Source organism: Castor canadensis, chromosome 7 (genome assembly GCF_047511655.1).
Source record: "Castor canadensis chromosome 7, mCasCan1.hap1v2, whole genome shotgun sequence".
Classification (NCBI taxonomy): domain Eukaryota; kingdom Metazoa; phylum Chordata; class Mammalia; order Rodentia; family Castoridae; genus Castor; species Castor canadensis.
In genome coordinates this window covers 61,872,293-61,895,997 of record NC_133392.1, presented here as the reverse complement: position 1 = coordinate 61,895,997, position 23,705 = coordinate 61,872,293, and the positions used below count along the sequence as shown (strand labels likewise).

At 51.4% G+C, this 23,705-nt stretch overlaps 1 protein-coding gene across 1 annotated transcript in view; it reads right to left on the bottom strand.

Moving 5' to 3' along the window:
- Cdh23 (cadherin related 23) overlaps window positions 1-23,705 on the bottom strand; it is a 382,861-nt gene that overhangs the window by 186,724 nt on the left and 172,432 nt on the right. The window contains exon 9 of the mRNA XM_074079082.1: window positions 17,548-17,626. Coding sequence (XP_073935183.1) covers window positions 17,548-17,626 — 79 coding nt within the window. The remainder of the gene's footprint in view (window positions 1-17,547; window positions 17,627-23,705) is intronic.

The following is a 23,705-nucleotide window of genomic DNA, read 5'->3' as shown; positions in this document are numbered from 1 at the left end:
AGCTCTCTGGCTACTCTCCCTGCTCCGAACCTCCTTCCTACTCCTCCACCAAACATTAACCTCATTGAACCTCTTTTTCCAATTTTCTATTTCCAGCTCACTCCTGCCTCAGGGCCTTTGCACATACTGTTTCTTCTTCCTGGAACTCTTTCCTTCTGTAGTGCCACATGGTGGTTTCCTCTACCATGGCTTGAATGTTACCATAACACAGAGGCCATCCCCAACCACTCCAGCTAAGCAGGCTGGCTCAGTCATTCTACATTGTACCCCCCCTGTTTTATTTTCCTGTAAGCAGTTGTTGCTATCTTAAATTATCCCATGTATTAATCTGCTTCATTTTTTTTTTCTGTCATCCTTACTCAGCTGTAAGTTCTATTAGGACAATGGCTTTGCCTACTTGTTCACGGCCATGTACCCAGCAGCAGGCACAGCAGGCATGGGAGAGATACCTGATAAATATCTATGAATAATAGAATTAGACAAAACTTGTGTTGCAAAGAATGCTGACAGCCCCCCCCATCCCCCCACCACAACCCAAGTGCCCAGCAAGCTGGCGGCAGAGCCACCAGACCAGAAGCAACTACCCTAGTCTCCAGGGCCATGCCCCGTCTTAGAGGGCTTGGTGGACAAGTTGCCAGCCTTGCCAGCCCTGCCTCTTCCCCATCATGCTCTAAGTACCACATGGGGGCTTTGAGGGGTCCTCACCAGAGGACTTGTCCATCAGCAGCCAAGGACAGGGGAGGACTGAGGGAGGGGGAGAAGTAAGATGGAGCCAGCCTGGGGAACAGGCGACTCCCTCACTCCCATGGCCTCTGTCTTTTCATCTGTGACTTGGTGGGTTGGACTGGATGGTTTCCAGGTGTCTGTGGCCTGTGACAGATAAGGCCAATGTTGGGAGGAAAGTGGCCAGGGGTCAGGAGGAGCTCCTGTGCCTGCCCACTCCTGTCCTCCCTCTAGGCCCCAGCTGCCTGCTGCTCACTCACTCAGCCTAGTCATCAATCTCCCCTACCTGAAGGACTCCCCGAAATGAACTTCCCAGTGGCTGGGGCCTGTGGTCTACAAGTCACTCACTTTGCCTGGGAGATGAAAGATGACCAGGCAGACTTCCCGGGACAGAGGTGATCTCCATAAATCTGTCAGAGTGTGCTGGAATTACTTTGTGGGATTAATTATCTGTCCTTCAAATAAAGACCTGACCTCAGCCATGAATGTCCCCAACCTGTAATAGAGGGACACAGGGCTAGCAGGGAGGCAGGGCCATGTCCTCCCCATCCCCCGTCAGGACCTCACATAGCTGCTTCCTCCCCAGCACATTGAGTTGGCCTGGCTTCTGACACCCTCTGCAACTTGGCCCTGGATCCAAGGTCCTTGGTCCTTGATCCACCCAACAATTAGGCTGCCCACCCACTCCTTGTGCCAACCTAGAGCAACACTTACCTCCTCTCCTCTCCTGTTAACCTTCCCACTGTCCCACTGAGGGCAGGGGTCCTGGTGTGGATGGGAAGGTCTAAGGACAGTGGACAGAATGGCAACTGTCCAGCTCAGTGTCTACCACTGCACCAACCACACGACCTTGAGTTGATGGAGCTCTGTGACCCCCAGGTTGCCCATCTGTAAAATGGGAATAACATAGGCAAGGACTGTGTCCCTATGAGGCAGGGCAGCCCCGTGGAAAGCACTAGGTCTGAATCTTGGAGCTGCCACTTTCTGGCCTTGCTCCACCCCAAACATCACAACACTTCTGAGCCTCAGTTTCTTTATCTGTGAAATGGGGACCCTGATGGCACTTGTCAGTGTAAGATATGACTCTTGTAGAGAGCCTTGCCTCACATTCTTGTGTAGGACCCCACTGGCCTCCTAGTTATGGCTGCAAGAGAAGTGGGATTGTAAATGGCTTTCTGGCCCACTCCAGGCTGGCCTCTTCTCCCCAAGGAGCCTGCCTGTGTGTGATCTAAATCAGGCAGGAGTACTCCTTTGGGGCCAGGGAAGCCAGTACCAACACAGAGGGCTGCTCACTGCCGGGCTCCACGCCAGCCAAGCCCCAGTCAGCACTTCTGAATCACCCGGGTCAAGGAAAGTTGGCTGTGCCAGCTCTGGTATTTCTGGAAAATAAGGGAGGACATGGATTTCATGGTAGAAACAGGTGGCAGATGGTCGCCTCTGTCTCAGAGGTGGCTGGGTATGACAGAAAGGGCCTGGGTGTGTGAGCAAAACCACTATTCTGGGTCATTTTGTGTGCCACATTCCTCTGGGCCTCTGTGTTCCTACTGGTAGAATGGGAAGGAAGGTTCCCTCACTGTGTTAGCACAAGGATGGGCAACTTAGGTGATGACCCCTGGCATGGCCTCAGACCATGTAGACAGACCCCCAGGAAAGGAGGCCTCTCTCCGGGGTAGAGGATCAGTCTAGGGTCTGCCTAGGGCTGTGGGATTCAGCAGCTCACGTCCCAGAGCTGGGCAAGTCATTTAACCTCTCTGAAAGTGGCTTTCTCATCTCCAAAGTGGGCACAGTGACAGCACTTTCCTCATTAGTGTGGTGTGAGGGGTAAATGCATTAACTCACGTGAGTTACTGGGCACTGACCAATGGATCTTACTGGATATTGAACATCACCACAGATGGGTTTCCCTTCTCATCTGTCCTGCCCCTTTCTGGCACCAACTCCAGTGCTTGCCATGGGACTCAGAGCAGGCACATATTCTTGTCAAACATCTATTGTTGCCACTGCTTGCTTTCTTCTTTTGTTTTGGCCATACTTGGATTTGAACTCAGGGCCTCATGCTTGCTAGGCAGGTGCTCTCCCACTTGAGACATGCCACTAGCCCTTTTTGCTTCAGTTATTTTTCGAAAAGGGTCTTGTATTTTTGCCCAGGCCAGCCTGAACCACCATCTTCCTACATACGGCTTCCTACGCAGCTGGAACCACCATACTCAGCTTATTAGTTAAGACGGGGGTCTCACTAACTTTTTCCCTGGCCTGGAACCATGATCCTCATGATCTCTGCCTCAAGAGTAGCTGGGATTACATGTGTGAGCCACTGCATCTGGCTTTCTTTTTTCTTTTCTATCTTTCAGAAGTGTATTACGTTATTCCTTTCTATTTCTAGATTTTAAATATTTATGTTTTGGTGTAGGTATCTCTACTAAGTTAACGTTAGTTCAACCATTTCTGGCCTACAAAATTGGTGATTTTTATGTGATCTAACCTAATAGCGTGTGGCTTCTTACTGATACAGAATTTTCTTTAACGCAGGGCTCAGCAAACCCTCCTGTAAAAGGTCACAGTAAATATTTCAGACTTTGCAGTGTAAGAGGCAAAACTGAGGACTTTACATTAGTGCTTCTTTAATGAGAAGGAAAGCAAGTTTCCACAAAAAGTTTTGATGAATTTGAAATATAATAATAATCACTGAACACAATGCTTTATACTACAGGTCTACGAATGGGAAGAATGGAATTTGGTGGGGGGACAGGGGTCCATTTTGCTTAACTGAGGTCCACAGTGTTTACAACCCTCAGACCAACTTCAGAACTACTCTTATCTTTAAAATGTACTCTTAGGCTGGGCACAGTGACTCACATCTGTAATCCCAGCTATTCAGAAGGCAGAGATTGAGAGGACTGTGGTTTGAGGACAGCCCAAGAAATAATTTGGTGAGATCTATCTGAAAAATAACTAAATGGAAGCATGGCTCAAGCAGTAAAGCACCTGCCTAGTAAGCTCAAGGCCCTGAGTTCAAACCCCATTACCACCAAAAAGCCAACCAAACCAACCCAAACCAAAACCACACTCTTAGCTTACAGGTCATATAAAAGCAGCGGAGGGAGGATATGGCTTGCTGTCCATAGCAGCACGAAGAGGCTGGTCACGAGAGCCACTGAGGGCATTTATCTGGTTTCTAGTAGCTTCAGCCTCTCTACAGGCATCCACTACTCATTGGAGTTTCCCACCTATGAATAGCCTTTGCCTGTTTTTCTATGGGATTTTGCAACTTTTCCTTGCTGCTTTGCAGGAAATCCTGATATATTCGAGCCACGAGTGCCTTGTGGGTTTTAATTGTTGCAGAAATCCTCTCCCCATCTGCCACCTGCTGCTCATGCCATCTTTGTATTCCTATTGCATTGGAACTCCTCAGACGTCCATCCATTTTTCTTCTGGGGCGTGTGCTCTCTGGGCGCTAAGTTCTTTCCTATTACAAGGTCATGAAGATATACCCCCACCTTTCCTTTTATGAGCCTTATATTTTACTTTTCACACTTAGGTCTTTAATCTAGCTGGGGTCCACCTTGCTAGGTGGCATATGGTAGGGCTCTGACTCCAATTCGTGTGCTCGTTTCCCAACACCAGCCACTAAACAAGTCACCCTTTCCGTACTGATTTGTGGCCACCTACACCATATATCAAGTCCCCCTGTTTACACCCGGGTTTGGTTCTAAGTGCTCTATTCTGTTTCATTGGTCCATCTGTCTATCCTAAAAGACATGTGAGATGTATTCGAGGCCCTGCTGCCCTCTTCTGTATGCTGCCCAGGGTGACCTCATGTCATGCCACCAGCAACCCACAGCTTATGGTCACTGCTTGCAATGCTGTGCTGGCCCATCTTCCCCGACTAGGAAACTTGGAACTGGAAAATCGGAGTGAAGAGATGGTTGACAGTTGAGACAGCAGCAGAAAGGACATTTCAAGAGCAGCAACAGTGGAGAGGAGGTCACGTGGCCATGGTGGACAGGGGAGACCACGAGGGAGAGATGTGTGAGTGAAGACGCTGCGCTGGGTTGAGGAATAGCATCAAAAAAGGCATCCGAATCCTTGGTCACCAAGGAGACTCAGGGGACTTTGATGTGAGTTGGTTAAGGATCTCAGGTGGGGAGACTGCCATGGATATCTGTGGGCTCTAAATGTGACCCCAAGTATCCTTCTAAGAGGGAAGAGGAGATGTGAACACAGGCGAGGAGAAGGCATGTGATCAGGGAAGAGGAGCTAGAGAGGTGGAGCCACAAGCCAAGGAAGGAGCTGGGAGAAGGGAGGTGACCTTTCCTTTGCACCTCTGGAGGCACCAGCCCTGGACACCTAAGTTTCCCCAAGTGAGACTCATTTCATAATTCTGTGCTCCAAAATTGTGGGCAAAAGTTTCTGCTGTTTTAAGCTACTTATCTGTGATAGTTTGTTAAGGCAGCAACAGGAAGCAAATACTGACACTTTAAGAAAGGAGGGGACATTCAAGCTTAGTGTCCTTGTTCCTGATCCCAGGAGGCCTAATCAGGACAGTCTGCTCTGGGCACCCGCAGAACCCTGACGCCTCCCAGAGAGCACCTGGCCGGGCTCCTGAGTGCTCTTCATCCTGCTAACCCGGGATGCCAGCAATGGACCAACCCTCACGCCTCAGCTTGGTCCTTGAGACCCTGTAGGTCACCTTCCACTCTCCTCTCCGGCCACCCAGATGGTCTGTCTGTGTCCTCAGTCCTCCTGCTGAGCCTTTGCCCATCTCTGTCCCTCCTGTCTGGGACACCCTCCTCATTACGGTGACTTTGCATCCATGATCCTATCCACAGGAAATCGCTGTTCCTGAGTGCCTGCCTTGGTCCGGGTACTGTTCTGGGCACCTCACATATATTGATGTGACTCCCACAGCCCTTAGAGCCCGAGGGTCCTTCCCATTGTCCACATGAGGACAGGTCCCAGAGGCCAAGACTACACCTAAATCAAGATTTCTCAATCTTCACTCCTTTGGTGTTGCCCTCCCAACTTCTGTCATACCTGGGTGCTACCTGTATTATTATTTAGCAAATATTTTTCTTGAACTTGACTCAACCTTTCCCCCTTTAACAGTCACTCTAAAGGAAGCTCGGAGCATCACAGATGGAACCAGCCACTAGAAGATGGCAAAGGTTGCTCATGGCTTGCTTCTGTGGTTGGCTGTGTGGCGTCACTGCGGAAGGTCCAGCCTGCTCTGTTTTTGTTCCACAGGGACATTAGCCAAGGCTGAGAGGTGCTAGAGACATGAGCACCCAACTGCGCCTGGGCAGAATCAACAGAAAAAGAAACTCTGAAAGGGAATGAAGAGGGGAAACGACTGTCTCACTGCAAGCCAACGCTAGTTCACGCCCCATGTGGGTGAGAGCCACTGAAAACCATCCTGTCACAGGTAGGGAGTTGGCGCTGAAGTGCAGCCACCATCCTCACCTCACCCCCAGCCCTCCCTGCTCTCGGCCTCCTCGGCTCTCTGGGATGACTTTGTATGACACCAGCCTCACTGCAAATGCTTGTATAGATGGATGAGAGACCTTTTACTAGTTCCCCATCCAGTGACTCCTCAGGCTTCTCCATGGCTGGGTCTGCCATTTCTAATTTTCATTACGACCACCAAGGGCAGGGCTGGTTCACTGAGACCTCGCTAAACATCACTGGGTCTCTGCAGGGCAACTTTCCTGGCTCTACAGACTTCTAAAGGGGGTGGAAAGCACCTGGGGCCTCAAATCCTCAGCTGCAAAGTAGTCCTGTAACTCTCCACTAAAGCGCTCTTGCTGGCATATAAGAACCGTGCCATCCTTATGGAGAAAAGCTAGTCCCCAGTCCCTTTGAAGCAACCCCTTGGTCTCCTAGGGGTGTGAAGCACCTTTCAGTTTGAGGTCATGGGTGCAAAGGCACCTCACTGGTTTGGTCCTACTGACAAATGTGGCGTCTTTGTGCCCAGGCAGAGGAGGGGCAGGGTTCTAGACAACACAGGCAGCCTATCCCACCAACCTCCCCTGCCGCCAAAAAAGCAGTGCCTTCTGGGGGCTGGGATGCAGTGCAGCTGAGCAGAATGCACATGTTGAGTGATAAATTCATTCTGCATCACAATGTTTGTTCACTTCAATCAAAGTCTGAAAATATCTGCTCTGGAATCTCTGTTTCCAGATATTGGTCAAATATTTGAATGGGGAGCTGCCAATGAATTGACTCAGGCAGAGAACTTGACAGAAGGCAGACAGAGAGGTGCAGGAGGCCCAGGAAGTCCAGCCCAGCCCAGCCCAGCCCAGAGCTGGTGACTCCCATACAGGGCAGCCTGGGCAGGTGCTCAGGGCAGGGACCTGTGACGGTCCCACAGTAAGTCTGCTCGTCTCAGTACCCAGCTTCACCACCCACCAGTCCTGTGACCTTGGGTAACGTGGTTGCTGTTCTTGTCTAAAAAATGGGGACAAAAGGAATAGCATTGCCTTGTGGGATACAGGTTGATGCAGGTGAAGGGTTTAGACTTGTTATTAAGCATCCAAGAAACATTAGCTATGACTGTTATTGCTTAACTTCCATTCAAAGCTCTCCTATTGTGAGTCTCAATCCACAAGAAGGTGTTAGGGCTAGAAGAAGGTCCTCTGAACATGTGTCCACACCCTGCATTGGGACTGTGACACCCCCTTCCCCTTGGCCCCTCCACATAGCCTGTGAGGACTGCCTTTCCTGACCTCCAGAAGTCCTTCCTATATGCCACACTGCAGGCTTCCATGATGAACTGTTTGTGCAGTTGGTCCTCCCTGGGGTCTGGTGAGAGGTAGGTGGGCTTCTAGCAAGCTGACATTGTGACTAAAAGGGAGATTTCTCTTTTTTTCTCCATTCCCCCTTCCTCCCTTCTGCTGTAACTTCCTAACTACTTTAAATCACAGGCTTAGTGGGGAAGATGGGTAGGGGAGTGTGGTATGGGGTCCTGGTGACCCTACAGAGATAGGCACTGCAGATGCTGTTCACCAGGGCGGGGGAGGCACACAGCTGCAGGGGCTCAAGTCATGATGCTGTGAGTCTGGGCCCAAGCACAGGACGGAGAAGGGACAGCCCTGTCTCTTTTCATCATCACTGTGACTCCAGGGCCATGGGGCATCCAGAGATGCTGTGCCATTCCTGTAGCAAAGAGGATGCTGACAGGAAGGGGCCACCCACCTACAGTGGCTGTGAGTAGGGACATCCACCAGAGTAGGGGCAGAAGACTTGGCAGGCCAGTCAGAAAGCACATTGGGAACCCAACTCCATAGGTGCATCTGAAACCTTTAGTGGGGACTCACACAGAACCCACGTCAGTTGTACAGGCAGAGAAAAGGGGCAGGAGTCAGTGAAGCCTGGGCTCTGAGGACCCTATTAATACGCACATGCTGAGGCACCCAGGTGTCATTCCAGCTCGTGTTCGTCACCAAACAAACTACCACTTTTCCAAAGCCAATAACAGATCACCTTTCTTGAGTGCCTACTGTGTCTGGCACATACTATGTGTGTTTTGAGAGCTTTACCTGCATTCACTCACTTGACCCTTATAGCAACCTTGCCATTTTACAGATAAGGAGACTAAGGCAGGGACAGGAGGAATAACCTGCAAGGTCATGGGATAGTTGAGCCTAGGCTAGCTATGGGAAGGGCCTGTGGTTGGCGCTTTTCCCCTCTCCCTCTCCCCAGGGTGCCGGCCCCCCAGCAGGCACATAATAAATACTGGTGACAAGACACACTGGCAGGCGTGGAGGTGCATATGTCAATGCTTTTGTTCTCCAGGGAAGTCATGAATCAGAACTGCATGCCGTGGGAGGTGGCGGCTGGGTTGAGCGATTACAACTCCATCTGGTGGCTTACCCTCTCCATAGGGTACCCCAGGGGGTCTCCTCCTGTGCCCTCACCCCATCCTCTCCTCCTCTTGCTCCTGCTAACCAGAGCCCAGAAAGATCAGCATTGTAGAGCTGTGGGTGACTTCAGGCTTAATATCTTTGTAACCATATTGCAAAAGGGCACGCCTAAGACAGAGCCTTACACTTAATCTTTCTCTTTTATTGCTTTTTCTCTTGTATGATTTAACCTTGCACCAGGTATCAAGCTAGATAAATAAAAACTTTTATTTCAGATTATCCCTGGCTGGGGGCTGCCTTGAAAGCTGATCAGTCATCCAAAGCATCCAATGAAAAAGAAACTAGGTTTCGAGCTGCATGGTGGGGCTCATCTCAAGTTCAAAGCCCCCCCAAGGATATTGGAGACCTTTTGTGAAATGGGAGCAGATAAGACTCTCCTCCTGTGCCCATGGCCTGGGGAGGCAGAGGCAGGCTCTGAAATCCAGGCCTCTTGACCCCCTGCTGAAATGCCTCCTCACCAGCTCCTGCTCCTTGCCCTGGTGCTCTGGTCCTGATGCCTATCCCAGCTGGACAACCCTGCTTTTGCTGATGTATTCATTTTCCTTCTTCTCTACCAGACTGGAAGCCCCCCAATAGCAGTGAACATGGTTTTCGATTTGCAGTTGGTTTCTGGAGCTTAGCATGGAGCCTGGCAACAGTAACCACTAAATTAATATGCAGTGGTTAACTGAATGGATGATTGAATGAATAGATCTTAATATTCCAGTGCTACTCACTGAGCCTCAGGCTGACATGAATTGGTCTCAGGCAGATAGAATGTGGGTTTTGGAAGCAAGGTAATCTGAGACTGAGTCCTGGGCCACAGCGCATGTGCCTAAGCAGGCTTCATGTGCTGTGCATTTTAGCTTCCTCGTCTGCAGAAGGGCTCCAGCCAGCCACATTCTGGGGCAATGGTGAGGGTGTGAGATGAAATGTATAGCTCAGGCCAAAGTCTTACACACATTCAGAGAGAGAAAGACAGGTTGTTCAAGCAGCGTGGATATAAAGGCAAAGATCAACCCATACACCCATCGACAGGGAAGTAGAATAGTGGTGTTTTCCATGATGGAATAACAGTCATGAAAATGAGCAAACGACACCCACACTAAACAACATGGGCAGATCTCTGATACTGAGCAGAAAACACATGTCTCAGGAGAAGGTATACCACACGATACTTTAAAAATGAAGTTCAATGACAACTAAGACCAAGCAACATGTGGTCCACATCCACGTAAGATATTTTCAAAGGTGTGGGTCTAGGGGCTGTGCAGGGAATGGGGTGAAGGAAGGACGCACAAGCAGATGTAAGGTGTGGGTGTCAGGGCTGAACTTTCCGGGGGTTTGGTGGGTTCTTGGGCATTCACAACATTATTCAAGTTAAGAATTAAATAAAGTAGAGCCGTGCACAGACCAGTGTGATCGAGAGCCAAGAATTACACTTAAATCAATTCTAAAGACTTGAGGTGTTCCAAGTTAAGGAAAGAGAGAACACAAAGTACATGGCAGCTAATTTTATAACCCTCTGAAGACCTCAAAGCCCTTGGAAGTCAATGCAAAGCAGTTATATTAGAGATAAGAACAAAGTGAAAGGAGCCAAAGAAGAAAAAAGATAAATGCCTGTTGACAAGGGAAATCAGACTAGAATCTCTCCCACCCCAAGCAACCCCCAACCATGAAGTTGAGCTCCCATCTTCCACTGCCAAACCCACCTCAGTTCTGACTGGGTCTGCAGAGTGTGGACAGCCTGAAGGGAAGTGGCTCCTGAGCTGAGCTGCCCAATGAAAGGGACCTCAGCTCCATTCCCTGCACAGCTGGGCAAGTGAACTCACGGGCCAGCAGAAGGGAGGTCGAGGGGTGCTTCCATGGACAGGGGGTGCTTAGGAGGCTATGGTGTCCCACCTGAGCAACAGACACTCCTGCGTATAAGAGGACATGGGGAAGACGAGATGCAGAAAGGGACAGTCTCAGATGTGTTGCCATGAAACCTCTTAAAAGTCTACTGCCCAATATGATTTATGGGAAGGAGCAAGGGGCAGACTGTGGTTCCTGACCAAGAGCACCCAGGGCCCTGTTAAAAGAGACAGGAAGAGCCAGAGTTGGTTTATCACAGGGGCAGCACACAGAGCATGAGGAGGGGCTGCTGGCAGGAAGCACACCCTGGAAAGAGGAGGGAGAAGGATCCAGGAGAAACGTGACACAGGCTTTTGGGGAACTCATCTGGAGAACTGAGTTTGGTATGATATAGTGTTGTTTTGGTATGGTGATGGGAGAGAACTACAAATAATATGAGGGTATATTTAGGTAATTAACTTAAAAACCATCTTAGATATTTCTGAGGAAAGAACCTTGGGATGCCAGTGGGCGAACCCTTGGACAGCTCAGTCACTGTGGCCCACAGAGAACTCTTATCAACTGCTAGTGACAAGGAAGGTTCAGAGGCGCTCCATACACGGGGATCAACCAGTGATATCTGCCTTGGTGAGGGTGAGTGTTGGGTACCTGTGGTGGTGTGGGTCTAGGCTGGTGTTCACGGGTGTAAACAGTCTGGCTTACCTTACAAATATGCCCCTTTCTGCACAGGCCATCACCAGGACTCCAGAAACCTAGACTCAGAGGATAGAAGCTTCTTTGTCTCCTGCTTTTCTTGCACCCTGTATTTTCAGAATGTCCCCAGAGCCAGCCTACTCCCCCTGGCATATCTCCACAATAGCCTCAATGAGGTTAGATTGGTGCAGTGGCCTGTGAGCAGCCTGCTAGCAGCTGTCCTCTCTCCAGTGCTTTCTGCTCTGATCAACCCAGATCTCCCAGGAGATGAACCTTCCCATGAGCCCATGTTCTCACTCTTTCAGCCACACCCAGAACCCACCTCTTTTACCTTTGTGTCCTCTACCAACACCCACCGCCCCTCTCTGATCTGCTCTCAACACCTCCCTGACCAATTCCCTCGTACCCAGCCAAATGGCAGGTCTGAAGTCCTGAGACCTCCAGGCACTCACTGTGCCACCTTGAGCCAGGAGCTGGAGTACGCCATTCACACTTCCAAAGCAGTCCTGGTTCTCCCAGGTTTTCACTTCTCAGAGGGAGAAAAATAGCAAGCAGCCCAATCACAAGGGCTCTGATGTGCCTTGCACAATGCTCTCCTGCCATAGTTGCCCCTGCCAGGCCACGGTCAAGGGCTCATGGTCTGACTGTAACTGATTATCTACCCCTCCCTTCCCGTCAAAGCACTCAGTGTATTTTCAAAGAACCTCCTCACTTGGTGGCATTAAAATATAATCCAGATATGAGCAAGAAAAGCCGGTGTCCTGCACTAATGTACCTGGGCATGTCCCCGACGTGAGTCACAATGAAGCTACACCCTTTCAAGCTGGGAGAGAGGTCTTTTGGCCCTGGTACTTCTCACCTCCTACTTTTTATTCTAGACCAGCATTTCCCGGCCTCCTTCTCATTGTTTACCTGGCCTCAAGAGTCAACTGAGACATCTGTTCCTAATTACCCCCTCCCCTACATAATTTCAACGCTGCAGATATAATGTATATCTGTGCTTTACACAAAAAAGAGTAAGATTTCAACCTCCCAAGTACAAGTTCCTCTCCCCTGGGAGTGTTATCATCCATTGAGAACACATGCTCCTCTAGGCCAGAGCTTCTCAAAGTACGGTCCCCAGAGCAGCAGCATCAGTGTCACTCTCTGCCCCACTCCTAGCTTCTAACTCAGTAGGTTTATGGTGTGGTGCAAAGTTTTGCATTTCTAACCAGCTCCCAGGCAATGCTGGTGCTGCTGGTCTGGGGACCACATTTTGAGAACCACTGTCGACATGGGAACCGGGTGTATTCTGGAGCCTGAGAGACTGGAGTTCAAATCCTTGCCCTGCTACTGAGCAGCTGTGACCCTTGGCTGATGTAGGTAAGCACTCTGGGTCTTGCTCTCCTTGTCTACAAATGGAATAGTGCTCTCTCCCTCATAGACTGCTAAGAAGCAGGCACCCAGCCAGTGGGGGTTCCCTCCCCTTACCCTGGGGCAGAAGACAGCAGATGGGGAAAGGGATGTCGGGCATAAGAAGAGATTAGACCTCTTCAACCTGGACAGGGGACTGTGGGGTGGCCTGGACTGAGATCGAAGCTATAATACAGAAAGAAGCAGAGAGCGCTAGTGTGGGTTTGGTCACCAAATTCACATATCACAGGGGGCTGGAGTACTTTGGATGCTGGCGAGAAGACTAATAGAACTCACTAGCCTTGTATGTGTGAGAAATGGACGTGCTGCCATGGATTCCAAGGATTTGAACAGCTTCAAACTCAGAACCACTGGGAGGACTGGGGTCGAGAGACCCCACCCTCAGAGCACCTGGTGCAATAGGTCTGTGGGCAGGGACTGAGCATCTGCCTCTCACAGGTCCCCAGGTGATGCAATACCACTGGCCCAAGGACCCTGCTTGGAGAACAACTGTCCTCCCTGCAGCTTCCTCAGACAGCTCCTTATGGTGGTGATCAATAAGTGGGAAGAGTCTGGCCCTTGCCACAAGAGGACGGAATCTTGGGCCCATGGCCCTTGGGGAAGATTGAGAAAAGCTTTTCACTTGGGGTCCTCCCCACCTGGGCGGCTTGGCTGTGACTGTGAGTGGCCACAGACGGCAACAGTACCAGGCTTCTGATTGAACTGAGGGCCTCTCATACTCTAAGCCACTGCTCTGACACTGAGCTGCACCCCCAACCCCTAAATAAAACATTATTTAATGAAATATTATTAATGAAATATTTAAAATCTTTGTTGCATACAAATCTTTAAATCTTTGTTGATAGTCTTCAAAGTCCTGTGGGTTTTATTTACAGAACTTCTCAGTTCAAGAAGCCCTATTTCAAGCACTCAGTAGCCACTGCTGTGGTAGGGGATGGTGGGGAGTGGGGGGCGGGTGTAGCCAGCACTGTTGAAGACTACCACCATGGACAGCGGCCCTAAACCTGTGCTTTCAATACTTCTCTGGACTCCAATGCATGGGGCAGAAAATGAGCCAATAAGCCACCCCTGGTTCCTCATCTTTCCTGGACAATTACTAATCCTTAATGTTTTATGGTCCTTTGGAGTCTCTCAGCACCATTTGGTCCATCGTGAGGACTCTGAGGACCATAAGGGCTGAGAGAAGTCAAAACATTTTGCTGGGAGGTGGCAGAGTGGGGCCTCAAACTCTGAACTTTGAACTCCAACTCCAGTGCTGTATGTGAGGTGGGCACAGCTGCCCCTTGAAGCAGGACTGTCTCTGTCTGGCACAGAGATGAAGCCAGAAGGGGTGTCTGCTCAGACTGCAGTTGGGCCAGTGGTGGGGACAGGAATTGCTGGGCCCTGAAGGCAGTGATGGCCCTGGTGCATGGAAGGGCAGGTACAGGCTGAGGGAGTGGACAGGGTCTGTGCCAAGTCCTCTATCGGAAAGAACCTTGTCATTCCTCAGTCTCAGTTCGGCCACAAGGGGCTGAGAACAAATTGACGGCAGTGGAGCCATAACTTACTGCTGAAGACCTCTTTGTTCTTGGCAAAACAGAGGGTCATTAGTAATGAGGAAAGCACTGGTGTGCAGACATCAAGCCCTACACTGTGGGTCTGATAAACAGTCCAGAGGGGACTGGGCCTCAGGGAGCTGGGCAGGTTAACTGTGTGCCATGGACCATTTGTGGGCTCAGGCCCGTGTCCACCTGTGTGGGGCAAGAGGGCTTCTCATCTGTGTGCAGACGAGTCACCATCAGCCAAGGCTGCTGAGTTGGCAGAGACTCTAGTCACCACACCAGTGGTCCTCAGGACCCTCACCTGGCTCTGCACCTCCCCCACCAGGGTTCTCAGTCTTTTTTTTTTTTTTAAACAGCAAATGGGTCCTGAGCACACAGCCTGGAGCAGGCTACTGCTGGGTACTCAAAGCACAACAACCAGCTATGAAGATGCCCTGGTGATGACACAAGAACATAAGCCATACTTGTGCCTGCTTTTAGTGAAATAAGCACCAGTCAAGCCATCCAGGACAGGGCTGAAACCCACTGTCCCTAGAGAGATAGGGGTATGAGGCAGACAATGTTCATTTCAGCAGTGTCTACACGGGCCAAGGGAAATAGAGACTAGGCCAAATCCAGCCTGCTATCTGCCTGCTCCCTGGGGCTTTGCCATCTTGCCCATCTGTCTCTGGGCCCACACTAAGACTGGCTCTCAGAGAGACCACAGCAGCCCAAGACAGAACAGTAGAGAGGGCAGGAACAGGTCCAGGGCTGGCCCAGCTGAGCCAGGCAGAGTAGAAACGAGATACTGCTTCCCAAGCTGCTCGCTGTCTGAGGGGTGGTGACCACCCTCACGATCTGGAGCCACCCTGTAAGCAAGGTCCAAATGCTGACATAGCCCGGATAGCATACATTTGCCACAGGTGCAGCCTCCTCCCTGTCTGCGCCCACAGCAGACTCTACCAATTGAATGCCACACTCATCCATCCACTGAGCCCACTTGGCTTCACATCCTCTTCAGGCAGCCATTACCAATCAGTCAGAGCTGGCATGTGCAAGGGCCATTTGTCATCCTTTCCAAAAGCCCCAAAGCACATCTGTGCTGGCAGTGGGAATCCTATAAAGCTATGCTAAGTGCTCTGGCCTTCTAGAAGTTTCTGCTTCCTGCTCCAGCCTCCTCACACATCTCATCTTTGGTTTTACATGATGGATCTTTCTTCTCATCTTTTGGTTTGCACTTGGGAACCTGGCCCTGGGGACGACGCCTCCGGGAGCACCACGGGATGCTGTTGCTGGTAGTCATTTCTGACTCCAAGCTCCAGAGCTCAGCCCAGACACCAAGGGCTCACGAGCTCAGCCCTTAGCCTCCTGCTCCAATGGCAGAAGCAGAACAGGGGAAATGGCTGGAGCCATCTTTGAAGACTGGAGAGGGCCAGAGGATCTGGATCGGAGGCTTGGGACCCAGCAGGAACCTGGAATGAGCCAGTGCCCTGGAGGACATGTTGCAGATGTTACCTAGGGAATTCCCATTTTGGGCAGGTCCTGGCTGTGGCTCCCTATCTCCATCCAGAGGCAGTGAGGACAGAAACCCCTCCTCCACCCAGGCCAGGGTCCACTGCATGCTGGCCCTTATCCCGGCCTCCAGAGCCATTGCCTGTAGGGCTCACGATGCTCTCATGTGCCCAGCATGAACCCCTTCCCCTGGGAGGCACTAGTTTTGCTTCTCAGTTTGCAGAAGGCATGGAGGAGCTCGGCACCAGGATGCCCTATGCCTCCCTCATTCCCAGGCATCCTGCCTTCCTACAAAATGGGCTCCTTCTGAGGACTGGCGGTGCACATGTTACCTGAGCTGCTGGTGCTATGAGCACTGAGTACTCCAATCCCCCTCCCCAGACCTGCAGGAGAAAACTGCTCATGGGGCCAGGACTGTGCAGTAAGGTGGGAGCCCTGGGTGATTCTTGGGCACATGAGGGCTTGCAAACTCACTGTTCCATAGTGATGCTCATTCACTTCATAAGTACACATTTGGGTTTACTCTGTCCCAGTTGAGTCCTGGGGACCAGAATGGGAACATATTAGCAGATACTGGGGTGAGCGGGGGGGTGGTGCAGAGATCTCAAAACCTGGTCTCTTGCTGCTGCTTACCACCTGGCCTGGGCTGCATCTGTACTGGTTTTGGGTTACTCTGGGCCCAGAGGCATAATAACAGTCACACAAGCAGCCATAGTTACAGGGAGCCCATGACACCTTGTTTTCCTGTGATTTCAAGGATGCAATCGGTAGCCCCTAGCTTCTGCAGGTATTATTAGCTCCTCGTAGAAATAATAACAGCTCATGCTTATAAAGTACATTTCACACATTAGCTAAGCTCTTTGCTTATATTACCTCTGATCTTACACCACTTTGAACAAGAATCCTTGCTCCCAATTTATGGATGATAAATTGAGGCACAGAGACCCATTCAGGACAAGCTGACTTAGGACATCCCCTTCTCTACCTTCTTGATGTCCAGGCTTTGCTCTCTTTTGAGCTTCAGGTAGAAGATGTTCCAACCCTGCCACCTCTTGTTCTTCAGGCGGAGGGTGCAGCTGCTGGGGCAGTGGAATGGACACTGGTCTGATGGCCTGACCACTTTTTTGACACCTGTCTGGCCTGCCTAGAGGCACCAGGATGACCCGTCAGGGACTAGCAGTCTGAGCAAGGAGCCCAGGTGCAGGGTGTGGATGGGACAGGGGACAGAACCAGAGTCCATGAGTAAGGGGGTAAGCAGCCTCTCCCAGGGTCTCTCGCTAGCAACTTGGTTCCTAAATCCCTCAGCCCAGGGACAGCCACACAGAGCCACTGTTTGCTGATCTTGGAGTGGGACATGAGCTGGGGATCCCCACACCCAGAACCCTTTCTGTAATCAGTTACTCTTCTGCTCACCTAGGGATCTGAAGGGGAAGGGTGGAGGTGCCACCCCTGCGACATTCCAGATGCCACATGACAGTCAGGAATGTGAAAAGAACACAAGATCAGCTAAAGTGGCAGCTCTACTTGTTCTAAAATGATGTAAAAATTGCCTCCTTTTCATTGAATAAGAGCAGAAATGCCAGAGCACAGGAGATTAGAATGGGGTCACCTGCATTCCAGATCAGTGCTCCAAGGGTCAAATGCTCAGACTTTGAATTGGAGAGCACACCCTTGCCCCGCTCCTCCAGTGTGGCCAAAGCAGCCCCTTGACACCATGGCTTCTGCTGGCTTCCCAAGCAACCTTCTAATCCATTTGTCCTCTCTTCATCCATTTGTCCTCTTTCTGGAGCCTGTGGCAAGTACTGTCCCCCAAGGCAGATCTCACACACTGTCCTGTGGGTGCACAGACTCTCCACAGGTTTTCAGAGCCTGAGACCCCAATAGTGGCTCTTCTGGGGTGGGAGCATGAGGAACAAGGGAAGCCCTTTCCTTACCTGAAACGATGGTGTAGCCAATCCCCCTGGGTCGCCCTTTATCCTGGTCGATGGCTGTGATCACTCGTACAGTTGTGCCCTAGGTGGGACAGAGGAAGGAGTTGAGTTTGGTCACCCGGCCCCCCAGGCTTCTGTCTTTCTTTGTGGCTGTCCTGGCACCGGTATGGTTCCTCTCCACTTGTGAAGCAGGTGGAGAATCTTTTGGGGAGGTCCAACCTTACTGATGCCATCGCTGCCCCTTCCCTAACCCTTGTTCCCATGAGCCATCCATGGGGGAACAAATGAAGGCATGCCAGCACAGAGGCAAGAGGTCTAGTCTCCATCTCAGCCACCTATCAAATTGCTGTGTGGCCTCAGGAATGACACTGAACCTCTCTGGCCTCGGTTTGCCCCTTCTTAATATAAGGTGGAACCTTGTTTTCACTGGGATCCTAGTAGAAGAAAATGTCATGGATCAATTATTGAAAGCAACAAAAGTTGTGGAAGCAAGTGTCTCCAGAGATGGCCATGCAACCCTGGAGGGGTCCTATGAAACATGCTCCACACGGCACTGCACCTGGTCACCTGGTGGTTCCTAACACCAATGGCTCTGACTCCCCACTCCAGGGATAGCGCAAGAGCTGGAGTGACCAGGATGGGGAGCCGGGGGCTCCACTCCTAGGGAGTGAGTAGTCAAGGACACAGGCACAGACAGCTGCTGTATGCATTTGAGTGCTCAGATGGAGAAACGCACAAAGTACAGGCATCCACCTGGAGGAGACAGCAAAGGTTTTCACTGATGGGGACATTTACGATGGGTTGTGAGGAATGAGGAGGAGTTTGGCAGGGGGAGAGAATGAAAAGGAAGGCACTCCAGGGAGAAGGAATTGTACAAGCAAGGGACTGGTAGCATTAGCTTGTCCTAGGAGGAGATCCTGGCCTATGATGGGCACATTCAAGTATCAATTGCCTAGAGGTTGATCGACTAAATAAACAAACGTACACATGGAAGGAGGTAGCTTCCCTGTCACTACTCACTGAGTCACCCTTTTGCTGGGGTAACCTCTGCCTTGCTCCCCAGGCCCTATTATACCGCTGCCATGCCAGCTGTCCCTGCCCACACTGTGCCCTAGGTGCCCACTCTAGGCAGCAGTTTCCCCTGGGTGATGGAGACGGCAGACAGGCCCTGCCTCTGTCCTCTGGAGAGGGGGCGGTGAGGGGGGAATAGCCACCCTGCCACTTGCATGTGTAATGAAGGACCCTGTGGCTTTGGTCACCACTCACCCATTATTGGGAAGTTGAAGCCTGTGCTCCCCCCACTATTTGAGCATTTCCTCTCCAGCAGCGACGCGTGCTTTTTAACACACAGCTCTCTACCCTGGGGGCAAGTGACCTCTCCTCCTGGTCCTGGTCCTACTGCTGTCCCCCTCCCTGGGCACAGTTGCCACTCCATCCTCACTTGGCTGAGGGAAGGAGGGAATGTGCCAGAGAAACATCTCTGCAGAGAGGTAGACACAGCCCAGAGGCGAGGCTGTGCAGCGAGCAGGTTCACCGTCCCCTTCCCCCACCTTTGAAATCCCCGGGGATCTGGCTGGCTCATGTGGGAAAAAGGCCATTGAGAAGTCGTAGAAGGATACCATGAAAGGAGCATGTCCCAAAGCGGGCCCTGAGGATCCTGAGTGGGGCAGGGAGGTGGGATGCCATCTCAGGCTTGTCCCCTGTGCCTGATGCCACGAGGTATGCTGTTGGCATATTCTTGCTCATTCCACTCTCAAGACTGCCTTGGGACGCAGTGCCTTTTTGAAGATGAGGAAACAGGCAGCAAGTGAAGTGGCTTTTCGAGGTTCCATAGCAAGGCGTGAATGGGGAAGCCAGGGCTCACATTTGGGCACTTTGGCTCTGAAGTACTCCTGCCCGCCATGTGCCACAGCCTCTGTAATGGGTTCCGTTATGATAATGAAAATGTCATTTGTGAAAGTCACTGTTCTATGTGCGGCACAATCCTAATCACTATACCAGTGTGCACTCCTGTTGAACTGGGCAAGGTCCGTGTGCTGGCCCTCCTGGAGTGCAGCGTGCTCTGGCAGTCAGAGCTCCGCAGCAGCCATGTGGTAGGCATCCTTTTCCTTGCTCTCCCAGGCTTTCCCACTCAAAGATCGAAGTTCCTCTCACAGAGTCTCTAGAGCCTCTGGCTCAGGGGGGCCATGGGAGGTCCTGGGGAAGCACGCATTAGGCTTGAAGGATCGGCATAATCTCCTCCATCACCCCACCAGAGCCCATCCTGAGCTCACTCCTCATAAGGAGAGGCCTGGGTCTGTCCCCAGCAGGAGGTTCTGAGGCTCCAGCTGCCAGAATGCACTTTCTGGACATGGGGACAGCTTCCTCTGTTACAGCCCCATCCTGCCTAGGCGCCACATGTATCCTCCATGAGGATCCCTGGGCTGCCCCTGGGTTGCTGAGGCAGGGACAGGCTTGCCAAGGGTACTGGGCCCAGAGCCCAGCAGAATTACAGTGCAGTTGCTAAGCAATGCAATTAAGGGGCAGCTGCCTGCCCTATGGAGAGATGGCCTGGCTGGGGCAGCCCTTGGATAGTAAGTCTCAAGAGGAAAGGATGAAGCCTGTGGCCAAAGGGCCCTCGGCCCTCAAAGCCCATGAGCACTCCTGCTCAGGGTAGCCAGAGTCTTCCTGGGTGGGCATGGTTCAGCACAGGCCCTCTGGCCCAGCAGGACAGGAGGACAAGGAGACCACTCTCCCAGCAGGAGTCACACCCGAGCTTCCACAGAGTGAGCCCTGCCAGATTCCCAACTAGGTTTGGGGTTTCATCTCTTTTTGGGTAAATAAATCCACTTTTAATAAACCCCTGAGCTTTTAATACAAGTGCAGACAGAAAGACTCGAAGTGTTATGAGAAGGAATTAGCAGGGAGGCGAGGCACAGGAGCTCCTGGGAGCCACGGCTCTTGTTTCACAGTCTCGGTGATTATATTTTCAATATACTGCAACTTATTTCCAAAGATGAAGGAATGAGGGATGCAGCCTTGCTTGGCTCAGAGCTGGGCCTCTGTGGGGGGACACACCTGACTCTTCAGAGAGAGAAGCCACTGAGGCATGGCCAGGAGAGCAGGTAGGAGGCCCAGGCCAGTTGGAGGGCTGGAGACAGGCCCAACCCACCAGGGACTTCTCTTCATAGGAACCCATGCCGAGGGGAGCAAGAGTCCTCCCAGGAAATGACGCTCTCCCCAGAGAGGCAAGAGGTGTCCCGGCATGCAAGGTCTCAACTTCTTCCAACAGGAGAAGGAACACAGCAAGGTGGTTAAGGGTCCAATTCTGGTGCCAGACTTCTAGCATTTGAATCTTTTAAGTTTTAACTTCTTGATGTCTTTTTGTCCTCTATAAAATGGGAATAATAATGGTCCCCACTCATCAACCATTGACATGAAGTGACTATTGCTATAAACTGGGGCCCACACTTCCGTGTGCATCTGGTGGAAACTCAGGTGCCTCACTCCAACTGATGCACACACATGGGATGCTTCCAAATGCATTCAGCAAACTCAGAGTCCCCAGCACCCCAGACTGATGAGCTACACTCTCAAGGTAAGGCATCTTCTGCACATCAGAACAGCCACAGGGAAGACCGGCATTAAGCAAGCACCCACCATGCACCGGCATTGTGGGGGGTGCCCAGCATGACTCTGTCTCACTCCCCCTCGCAGCAGGTGCAGGTGAAAAGTATATGAAGGTCCTTTTGACCCCCCTACAGAAAGGGTGTACATGAGGCAACGGGCTTGGAGCGTTCAGGGATTTGTTTAAAGTAACAAGTGCAGTGGGAGGGTGGGGTTGGGAGGATGGACCTGTTATAGGTGAGAGGCCCAGGGCTCTGTGCCAAGTGGGTCCACAAAGGTCATGGGTGAAAAGTAAGGGCAGAAGCTAGAACTTCCCTTGTGTGCTTTTTGTTTTTTTGTACAGGGGATTGAACCCAGGGCCTTTCCCACGTTAGGTAAGCACCCTACCACTTGAGCCATGTGCCCAGCCCTTCTGTTAATTTAGTTTTTGAGATATGGCCTCACTAACTTTGCTTGAGCTGGACCTGAACTTGAAGTAGCTGGGATTACAGGCATGAACAACCATACCTGGAAAGTTGGGACTGCTCTAGAAGGGCCCTAGCTCTGGAAGGGACTGTGCCTCTCTCTCCTTTGTGGTGTGTTCCCTTCCAATGAAACCCTCACAAGAGAGTGGTTGCAGCAGGGGATGACAGGCTGGGCCATTGCTGGCCTAAGGGACGGCCCACCTCCTCCCCTGGCAGCTCAGCTGGGATGAACCAGCCCCACCCCCCTCGATTCCATGACAGGATTAAGGTCTTGAAAGGTGACATGCAGTTTGCTTCGGAAGTGGGAGGTACCCTTGGGAGGAGTTACTTGGTGGTGGGGGGGAGGGTTGACAGGGGACTTCCGACAAGAGCTGCCACAGCAGATTCTGAGGCAGAAAATCCTATTTCTCAGTCCTTAATTCCAGTCAATTCCAGTCAAAGGGCTGATAGGCATCGGCTGGCAGTAATTTGTGCAGTTTATCCGCTCTTTTCACCTTCTATCGGTCCTTCACTGACGGGCAGGCCGACATGTTGCTGCTCGAGTGAGGAAATTAAAATTTGATGCAATAATCCCAAATAAGAAGGATTTTATTAGGTAATATATACACTTTAGATGAGGCATGCTAGCCCGATAAACTGATAGAGGGAGACATACATGCTGGGAGCCACAGATAAAGAGGAGGAGCAGGGAGAGTGGGGAAGGGTCTGGACAGAGGCCCAGGGAACAGCGGAGGAAAGGCCAGGAATGGCGACACCTGGGTCCCCCAGCCCGAGAGGCCACAGTACATGCCTGGCTAAGGAATGATGGTGTTAAATCAGAGCTCCACACTGTAAAGGGACATGAGGACTCAGATCCAGGCAAGGAAACCAATTAGAAGCCTGGAGAAACCAGATCTGGAGTGTGCAGGAATTGGCTTGAAGGAGAAATGTCGTGCAGAGTGGAGCCAGGAAGAGAGGCACAGGCACGGCTGTGTGGTCTAGATTCTGTGCATGCTGGGGCAGCCTGGGTAGCACCTAGGAGAGGCCAACACCCCAACTCATTGCCTTATCTGCCTCCCCCAGCCTGGTATTTCCTCCCAGAATGGGGGTTCAGTAGCTTCCCAGGCATTGGCCTTATAGGGCAAAGGGGCAGCTCTGGCAAGGCAAAGAGACACCAAGATCCCTGAGCCTGAGAGAAGAGACTCATGTCAGACGCTAAGAAAGTGAGCTCAAGGAGAACACAGCTAAGGTAGAGGAGCATCTGGTTTGCTCTGTGGAATCATCCAGAGAGAGGAGGGCGTGGCTCACCACAGGGCCCTGCACACAGGAGGAGCCCAATACATGACTGATGGATGCGAAGAATGAAGGGGTGGACAAAGACAAAAAGCTGCAGGTCTGAAAAGAAGACCTGCGATCATTTAAGGTAAGATTGCCCTGCTAAGATGAAAGGTGCTAGAAAAAGATGAGCTGAAGGGTCTCAGAGAAGGCTCACACCAAGAATATGACACAGGCTTGCTATCTCACTCTGACATGAAGGTGCAGCTTAGAGGCCCAGCTCGACGTGAACCCTATAACTAACCGACAAGTCACTAGCCACTGTGGTTTGATGTCTGCTCGTTGCTGGTGATGGCGGGTACTTCATGAGTTATCTCCAATGCTCAAAACTCCAAGGCAAAGGAGGAACTCCCCAGACACCACTAGCTCCATTTTCCCAGTGAGGAGGTGGTCAGGAGGCTGTGGGGGCCGGGGTGGGTGAATGGCAGTGCAGGTACTTCTCAGGGTCCCTTTGGTGGCCCTGCTGCAAGCCAATCAAGTTGGCTTTGGGTATCTTCTCTGCACTCCATCTGGGGACGATGCCCTGGAAGACCCACAGGAAGCCTGAGATGATGTCCCAGAGACAAGCATCTTGACAACCTAGGGCTCAAAAGTAACCCATGTGGCTAGGTGAACATTACAGGTGAGGCTGAAATTAAATGATAAATTATGTAGCACAGAGCAAGTCAATTCAATCAGAGTCGAGGGACAGGGATGGCTATCTCTGGGACCAGTAGGGAAGGAGCCAAGAAAAATATTCTAAGAAAGGGTAGAGTGAGGTGGGAACTAATGGACAGG